The sequence below is a fragment of the Artemia sp. Qi Xiang Cuo genome, chromosome 11 (genome assembly GCF_049724085.1).
Source record: "Artemia sp. Qi Xiang Cuo chromosome 11, ASM4972408v1, whole genome shotgun sequence".
NCBI classification, from domain to species: Eukaryota; Metazoa; Arthropoda; class Branchiopoda; order Anostraca; family Artemiidae; genus Artemia; species Artemia sp. Qi Xiang Cuo.
In genome coordinates this window covers 66,908,667-66,918,729 of record NC_142804.1, presented here as the reverse complement: position 1 = coordinate 66,918,729, position 10,063 = coordinate 66,908,667, and the positions used below count along the sequence as shown (strand labels likewise).

At 37.1% G+C, this 10,063-nt stretch overlaps 1 protein-coding gene across 1 annotated transcript in view; it reads left to right on the top strand.

Moving 5' to 3' along the window:
- Positions 1-3,037: 3,037 nt before the first annotated feature.
- LOC148947261 (protein strawberry notch homolog 1-like) overlaps positions 3,038-10,063 on the top strand; it is a 90,535-nt gene continuing 83,509 nt past the window's right edge. Inside the window, exon 1 of the mRNA XM_089096961.1 lies at positions 3,038-3,077. Within this exon, the coding sequence (XP_088953087.1) occupies positions 3,075-3,077 (3 nt within the window). The 5' untranslated portion in view covers positions 3,038-3,074. The remainder of the gene's footprint in view (positions 3,078-10,063) is intronic.

Below are 10,063 nucleotides of genomic sequence, written 5' to 3'. Positions count from 1 at the left end.
TACAGCCTAGTGCACCACCGGCGCTAAAATTTGTTCTTCCGGACAAATGGTTGCCATAATTTTGCCTACTGCCGACAGCAATTCTTCGTATGCGGTTGGGGACATAATGGCAGTCTCTCGTGATGTGCCCATGTCGAATACAATTATAGGATCTTATTATTGTATGGTTATTTTCATAATTGGATTGTTTGAAAAGCTGAAAACGTACTGTTTTCTGCCTAGCGGGTTCTTGCGTTTTATTTCTTTGTGGCACTGGGGAGTTATCCCTTGAAAAGAAATTGGGGGACGTTTCATCGCCCTTGAAGTTTATGTTCGCATTTGAATCGCCTAGGCTATTTATTTTTGCTTTACTGTGATTTGCGACCATCGTGTCGACTTCGATCAATCGCTCTACCTCCTGAACTGTGATATCCAATATCTGAATATTTTTGGATATTACCACTCTATATAGTTTTGGGGGTAGCCCTTGCAAAAAGGTATTTAGTATGACTTTTTCATACAGTTGCCCTGAACCTCTTCCGTATTTTGCCTTTACCAAAATGCGTATATTATCAAGAGATTCTCCTATATTTTGTGGATAGTCGAAGCTCACTATTCTTTGTTTTAATTTATTTTTTAAACTGGTTTCGATAAATGTATCTTTAACTACTTTTACAAATTAGTCCACCGTGTTTATTGGCAAGTTGGTGTCATTGCCTATGGTGTTCTCAATCTGTTTTAGAAAGGTTAATTCCTGGCCTTTTAGTCGTAGTAGGAGCATGTCGACTAACGCTTCTAGCTCTGTTTTTGTTAGTTGTACAAACTGGGCCAATTGGATATTAAATTCGTCAATATCTGATTGACCATAGTGTTCCGGCATAGACTTTGCTATTTCTATGTTTTTCGCGACCAACTTCTGCAACATTAATAAATCGTTAAGGTCGTCCGACATTTTTTTTTTTGCGTTTGAATCAACTCAAAATAAATTTATTTTTTCACTTAACCTATTTTGGGGGAGGCTATTATCTCCTATGAGATATTTTAAAAGGTTTCCTGTGGTAGCTTAGCGGTTATAGGCCTAATCACTTTACTTATATGTCTGTATCTCTCTAATAATTGAATTTAAACCACAAAGTTTTATAGCCTAATTAGTTCGCAAGTTTTCCTCCAATTTCCGACCGTGCCATTTGTAGTGATGAATATTTTTATGTGACTATGAGGAAAGTGTGGCTATAAAAGAAAGGGACTGGGCTTAATTGTGGTCATAAATATTGACCGCGTCAAAGGTAATATTATGCCCAAAGGTTGTGAACTTACACCTTATAAGTTCTCTGGTGGTGCCGTTTATAACACTACAGAATATACCAACAAGCCTTGCGCTGTAGCACTGGGAAGTTAAGTAACTTTATGACCACACCACCCTCAATAGCCGAGAGAAAATAAAATGTATAGAAGTATAAACGTGACCTCTTTTCCATGAGCTATCTGGAGATCAGATTCCTTGGGAACGTGCCTTGGAGATATGAGAACTAATTACCTGTCGTTAGGCTAGATACAGACATATAAAATGAAATAAACACAGGTAAAAAGTAATAGATTTATTGAGACTTACATATTTAGGTGAACAGTAGTAGGTCACTTCAAATGACAATAAGGGTGACTGATATACAACAATGAAAGAATTGTAAAGATCGTACGCCGAAATAATTCTATCTAAATGGTCCTAACTCTCATTTACGAATCCCTCCAAATAGGACTTTTACCCCACTATCAAACTTAGCTCTTTTGTCCTGCGCTGTAAGAACTGGCTCACAATTGGCTCAAGTGGCCCAAGGATGCGAACCCTTCGTCCAATAAATTGTTTTAAATATTTCTGATGATTCAAACGTTCACACGGTTCTCATAGTTTAAACTTTCTTAGAAATATTGTGCGTAGCATCTTTTTTTTATTGCCCACTGTCTTAGCGAAATCCAAAGCTTGGATAGCGCCGTTCTTTGTCTGAGGCTAACTGCAATTTATCTCTTTGCTGATTAAGGACTTTTCTTTCTTTTTTTTACACTAGATTTAAACTTTTTTAGAGGAAGTCGGAATTATCTTTAGAAAGAAGGAACTTTATTTTGGTATTTTAGATATATCGCATTTTACTCACGGTACACACACACACACACACACACACACACACACACACACACACACACACACACACACACACACACACACACACACACACACACACACACACACACACACACACACACACACACACACACACACACACACACACACACACACACACACACACACACACACACACACACACACACACACACACACACACACACACACACACACACACACACACACACACACACACACACACACACACACACACACACACACACACACACACACACACACACACACACACACACACACACACACACACACACACACACACACACACACACACACACACACACACACACACACACACACACACACACACACACACACACACACACACACACACACACACACACACACACACACACACACACACACACACACACACACACACACACGACACACACACACCCACACACACACACACACACACACACACACACACTCACAAACACACACACAATCCCACCCTAACAACAACAAAGAGACACACCCTCCCCCTCACTAACACTCTCACACACACAAAATCCAGGCTAGCTTAATCTAACCTAGCCTATATTTTTGATATTTTTTTAAATTTTCCATTAGTTTCTCGGTTTTAATAGATCCAGGGGCATGAAAACATTCAACCTCGAGATCAGAATGGCACTGCAATGCCATTTTTCATACGACATCCCACATTGTAAATTTGTAATCCCGCATTGCACAAATCAAGATCATCTTGTTTCTTTTAAGTTTTGGATTTAGTATGTCGCACGAAAGTTACTTGTAATTTGAACCATTTTCGGGGGATTTGGCTTTTTCCCATAGGAGGGAATCTTGTTATGCTGATAACTGTTAGTCCGGTAGCTACCTAGTCCTGACAAAACATTTTGAGAAGAAACCAAAGCAAATGTTGCATGACTAAAAAATGGTAGGAAAACTTATAGTCTAAATGAAAATTCACTACTAAAAGCATATAATATCAGGGTATTTCTTCTGCTCAGTTTCTTTTCCTCTGGGACTGCTTGATTAAAAGGTGTAAAGAGTGGTATCAGTTGGAAAAAAGGTAATATACCATTATCCTAGACCAATGCCCTTTTCAAGTAGCCTAGGCCTGTAAGAGGCCTAGCCTAATCACTGACATTAAAGATATGGGTAAAATTCTGCACCTCTTCATTGTAGTCCTAGAAAAAAACAAACTTTGAAATAAACACTTAAATCCCACTGGTACTTCCAGGCAACACCATTTCATTCAACATCCAATGACTTCTTGAATACTTCATTATTAGGTGCTGACTTTTTTATTTGACAGACTATTCCAGTGGTTTACTACACAGCAGGAGAAAAACTGTTTTTAGTGTCAAGTTTTGACAGACAGTTTGAACAGCTTCTTTGAATGTTCTCTCCTATCAGTGCCAATACTTTGGAAATTGGCAAATGAATTAGGAGTATAAATTTAGAATTGTGGCCCCTCATAAGGAGACATGTTAAGAAAACAATTCTTACTTTAAAATATGTATAATGATCCTAGTTAACATATTACACAAGGGGAGAATCTTTATCATCAAGTCTTTCCTCTAAAAATCCTTCTTTTTTTAACTTAAAAGAAAAAGTTTACAATAAACTTTATGCTAAAATGAAATTTGAAATTGCCTCTATAATAAATTGTTTTTTACAGATAGTGTTCATTCCAGCTGTTGTTAATTCTGTTTTTTTTTAATGAACAGTGGTGAAAATACAAAATATTAATACAACCTAGGTTAGGTTGTATTTTTACTAGGTATATTTTGTATTTTTACTGCTGCTCATTAAAAAAAAAACAGAATTAACAATGGCTAGGAAAGCACTATCTATAAAACAACTTATTTGGCAATTTATAGCAGCAATTTCAAAAGATTTAATGCGTTTTATCAGCATGGTGGTTTATTTAAATTTTTTTCTTTTAAGCTGGAAAAAGAAAAATTTTTAGAGGAAAGACTTGATGATAAAGGTTCTCCCCTTGGATAATATGTTAACTAGGGTCATTATACATATTTAAAGTAAGAATTGTTTTCTTAACATGTCTCCTTATGAGGGGCCACAATTCTACACTTATACCAAATTAGGGGTGGGTTGTGAAGTAAGCTTATGTGTCATCAGCATGGTCAAATTCTACTTTAGTTACTATTGACTATCTTGGAATGGGGTTAGGTTAGGAAAATGAAACTTTCAGGGATGGGTCTACAGGCCAAAGTATGTCCCAGGAAGGTATTTTGAAGTACCTACTTTGGTAAAATTCTACTTTAGCTACTTTTGACTATCTTAGAAAGGGGTTAGGTTAGGAAAATGAAACTTTCAGGGATGGGTCTACAGGCTAAAGTATGTCCCCAGAAGGTATTTTGAAGTACCTACCTCCACTCCTTCTCCCTGTAGAGGGTCCTGACCTTTGATGACCTTTAAAAATCTGTGAGTTATGGAAGTGAAACTTTGCAAAATAGATCTTCTGCTTAAATGAAGTATAACAAAATTATTTTCAGCTTCACAACTTTGCTCAATCCCAATTTATAAGGTTTCAAAGTTATGCAAATACATTTCCTAAATTCTGGAAATAAAACATTGATATGGCTTAAAATTCTGCTCAAATAACTGAAATTGCATTTTCAGAGCAAAAGCCAGAGAAAAAGAAACTGATAACAGAAAATTAAGGTAAAATGTTGTTTTGTCAAAATTTCAATAGGTATAGACCTGTCATGTAGGCAAATTTCAGGACCCTCTAGAAGGAGAAGGAGTAGAGGTAGGTACTTCAAGATACCTTCTGGGGACATACTTTAGCCTGTAGACCCATAGCTGAAAGTTTCATTTTCATAACCTAAACCCATTCCAAGATAGCCAAAAGTAGCTAAAATAGAATTTTACCATTTTTTTTAAGAGTGCTAGGACAGAATTTGCCTGAGACACAGTCTTTTTGCAGTTAGAATCAAATTTATACTGGTTGTCAACAATGACTCCAAGATCCCTTTCTTCGTCTGCTCTGTGCAGCTCTTGAATGTTATTTACAGCTGGATTTACCATAGTGTCCTTGAAACCTGGGTTGGACTTGCCAAAATGACACAAAAATATGAGACGTTGAAACTATTTATAAAATTAAACCTAAGTAGAGAACAATTTATCTCCTATGCATTGTGTTATTTTTCATTTTGTTTATTCTCTTGCCACATCAACTAGTACAGATGGCTGTACAAGCTTAGAGAAGGACCCACTCAATCACAAATTAAAATTCAACTCTCCCTTTTAAGGGTCAAAACCAATAGGAGAGCAAACTCTTCATTACTCCTTGGCACCCCAAAAGCCCCAACTGGCATTGGATTTATATTTCAAGATTTACTTTATTATCAAAATAGTCAAAAGGTAAAATTTAAAATAAAACAATTTGTGGTAATGTAAGTAAGGAGCAACTTGGCTCAGTAGTAACCAAAACTCTTAAACAGAAGTTTGATATCAATAGATACATAAAAAGCATTGGCTTATTGTGCTGATTCCAAATATGTAAGATAAGTAATTGCCTGATTTTCAAAAAAGAGGAAACATCCCACAAAAGCCAAGGAATTTTAATAGAAATCACACCATCAGGTTCAGCATATTAGATAACCCTCCTGCAGAAGTTGAAAAAAATTGGGCTTTTGCAAAAAAAAAAAAAAGAATCACAGATACATGTTTTGTGACAATGTGTTTGGAAGACACATTGTCATCAAAAGCTAGTATACCAAGTGACATCATCCAGGGGAGCATAACAGGGCCACTACTCTTCATCCTCCACATATGCTAAAAAGTGCAATACATTATGGATTGGACCCAAGCTAGAAAACATTGATGACACCCTTACATTGGCAAAAACAAACACTGTCTCAGTCATATCACACACTGATTGTGAAAGAGACTTGGGGATATTTATAGACTCAGTGCTAAAATTCTACCAACACACAGATCTCATTGGAAATAAGGCAAGCAGGCTGGTTGGTCTAATCAGATGGTCTTTCAGGCATTTGACACTAAAACCTTTACCAGACTCTACTAAGCCCTTATGTGACCGACCATTGAGTATGGAAACATAGTCTGGGGTCCCTCATACATTGGTGATGCTATCAAAATGAAAAAGGTGCAGAGACATGCCACCAAACAACTCCCTTGACTAAACAAATGACATATGAAGAGCACAAACAAATGAAGCTGCCAAGCCTAAAGTATAGAAGAAAAAGAGAGAACCTGATCCAGATTTTCAATTCAAGAAAGGATCTAGATAGAACCAAGTTTGACAAATTCTTCTGTAGTCAGACTAATGTCTATAGGGGAGAACAGGGCGAACTTGGACACTTTTTAGTTTTCCAAGCATAATTGGGTTCTGGATTTACATAAAACAACTTAGTATGGGTTGTTAGAAAGGTAAAAGTCTGGACCTTGTCAAGTGTCCAGTTCCACCCAATACACGGGGTAAAACTGGATAGGCATAGGATGACCTTGGACAAGACAGTTTGAAGCAATTAAACTTCACTCAAATACAGAATATTCCCGTAGAATGAAACATAATCACTCAAAACTCATATGAAAATTCAAAATCAGCCAAGAACATTGCACGGGCATCTGGGTTTTAACTAGAATTGTCATTTTAAAGCATACATCAAAAGATCACAACCAAAGACAAGCCCCTGAACTGCACAGCCAGTTTCAACAGCTGAAGAGGGGACATGAAGATTCAGTTCTATGTCAGTAATGTCTATGTCAGCAATATTGGGAAGCTCAGGAAACATGAATTTGACCCCTTGTTTCCAAAGAAAGTTAACCCTCACAAACTCCTTTTCTACAACACCAAAAAATTTGCCAACATAATACACATGGGCTTTCTTCTTTCCATACTTGAACTTGACAAGAAAAAAGTCTCTGGCTTGAATGTCCTTGTCTACATCATTCTTATCAACCTCATGGAGGTGTAGAGAATCAACAGATGAACTATTGTCAAGTTCAACATCACCACCACTACTTTCCCCTGGAGATTCAACTTGATTTCGTTTCTTCACAGTGGGCTGCTTGAGCATAGGCTTTTTACTCTGCTTTTCCTTTCTTGCTCATTCTTCAGTTACTAAAGCATCTTTTTCAGGTGTATTGGTAAGAATACAAGTTTGACCTTGCTGTCTTGCATTCCTTCTGGGTTTTGTCATATCTGCTCTCAGATATGGTCTTACCACTTCTGGAGTTTGTTTTCCTTGCTTGGTTTTGGGACAAGAAGGTGAAGGAGGAGAGGGTATTGGTTCCATATCAAGTAATGAATCAACAGGGAGTGGACAATTTGTCACCTCAGCAGGTAGAAAGTCTAATTTGGAAAATACACTTCTGTTGAAGGGCCAAATTCCAGCTTTTGCAAAACCAACTGTTATATTTTCTGGGTTTAATTTGCAAAGGAATGGTTCTTTGCAGAGCTGGGCAGTCTCATGAATTGTAATTCATTGACCTGGATGGATCTGCAGCCAGGTGTTCAGTAATTCTCTCATTGCAAACTTGAATGGTCCATAGACAGATGTTCAATGGCTGTAAGCAGTGGGAACAACAGGGAGGAAAGGCCAGGAGGTGGACCCAATTGTCTTTGCACAGCTGCACTAATTTCACCAAAACATGGCTATCATGGTTGTCAAGTAGCAGTAGCACAGGGTCTTCTTTCAATGGCTTCACCAGCTTGATGAAGTGCTCAATAGAAGCTACAAAATTGATGGAGGTCATCCAACCACTAGGGTGAGAAAGGGACCTTCTCGAAAAAGCTGGGCCTTCTTTGGGGGGCCTTCTTGAAAAAGCTGGTTGTTCACCTTTACCCATGGGAATTTAAAAACAGGAGGATGAGCTTGACCAGTGGCTGAAATAAACCCAAGCATAGTAACATTTTCCCCTCTCTCTGCTGACATTATCTGGGAAACTTGCTTTGATCCTTTCCTTGTGATTACTTTTGGAGCTGGCAATACAGTAGGAACCCCAGTCTCATCACAGTTCCAGATATGGTTTGGTAGGAACTGGAGTTTTTCATAAAGTTTCTGCAGGTTGTCAAAGAACAGTTTCACAACCACTTAATTGAAGCCAGCAGCCCTTGCCTGGCTGATATTTTCAGGCTTACAAATAGATAGCTCTTGGTTTCATTTCACAAAGCCTGAGATCCAGTCAACCCCAGCTATATTGTCTTGCACCCCACTCTCTGGCATTTTGACGTTAATCAATTTGCCCCATTCAAAGGCAAGTTTCCTCACTGCAAGGCCAGGATTCATCAGTTGACATTTTAGGGGATATTCTACAAGCTCTTTTTCTTGTTTGTCAGAGAAAAAGTTTTTTTCTTCAGGTTGGGCAATGGGCTTGGGTGACCTGGGGGTGTAACTGGGTTTGCTCAAGGTTCTTCATCAATTCCTTGTCAATTTTTCAGAGCATAGCCAATGATTGATTTCTTCAATCCACAGGTTTTTGCAGCATTTCTAATAGATAGTCTGTGCTCTAAGACTGCATTCACTGCCTTTTCCATGGATTCGGCATCTGGTAGATCATGTTTCCTGATGTAGTTGCGAACCATTGTCCAACTAGAAAGAACAAACAGTAAATGCACAGGAAATAACCTGAAAATAGCTTTAAGAGGCTATGACATGTTCTGTGTCAAAGGTGACCCCTTTTATTTCATAGTAGGCAAAAAAGAATATGTTTTGTTGAAGTATAACTAAAAGTTAACTAAGAAATTTAGAAAAAAAGAAAGCAATTAGTTAATAAAAAAAAACAGAAAGGTAAAGGTATGTAGGGTATTTGTTTGTGACTGGTAAATATTTATTTTTAATGCTTTAATATATTGAAATTCATTTTATTGCACAAAAACTATTCTATCCAAGAAACATAGCCCGTTCCCTATAAGGTAGAAGACACTTGCCTAATGTACGTTCATATTCCACTCCCAAAAAGAAAAACCCAGGAAAAACAAATTGTCCTTTTTGCAGTTCAGACCGAAAATCTAAACAAAAATTCACCATCTAAAAAACCATGATCCTTATAGAAACCCAATAGAAAAAAAAGAAGAGAATTGAATATATATATTTTTTTTTTTTTTTCGTAAACTCAATCAAACTGCAGGAATCTATAAACTTTCTCACTGTGGTTTTGTCAGAGACATCCTATGATTCCTTCTATGCATAATACCATAGTTATTTATTGTACCTAATGCTTATAACATTAATTTAGAAATTATTTTAAACATCAAAGAAGAATCATCCAAATTTCTATGTTATAATGAAAACAGAACAGAAAATTAGGTACTTTTTGCATTATCTGGGCTTCTCTAAAAAGTCAAATTTGGTTAATGCTAATGAAATAAAATAAAATAAGATGACTATATAATAGTTTAGAAACAAATTTGGGCTATGTATTTGCACATTAGGGGGAGTGGGGGCAAAGCATTGCATATATTAAATACATAACCTAACCTAGGTACCTTTTTCCCTATCTAAACTCCAAAAACCACAGTTTAATATCATATATGCAATTAAAACCACGCTAGAAAAAGTATTTCTCTCATTAGTGTGTTGAATCATCTTGTATCAAAATGGATTTTTAATGCCTGTTTGACTGTAGCATCTAGCATCTCTTATATGACTTCTTTAAAGAGGCCCAAATAGTGCAAAAGTACCAAAAATTATAAACAAAAATGGAACAGGGTGAAGTTGGACACACAGGGCAACCTTGGACATTGTCCAAAGTCGCCCCCGAATTGCTGTTTGCCTCTATCAAACCAAGTTTAAAAATGGTGTCCTTGAAAAAAAAAGTACTTGGAATAGATGAATTAAACTCTGAGCATAGACAGAGGACATATCTAGCAACTGTAAAACATCAACAGCAAAGAAAAACTACCACCTTTTGTTACTGCAAACG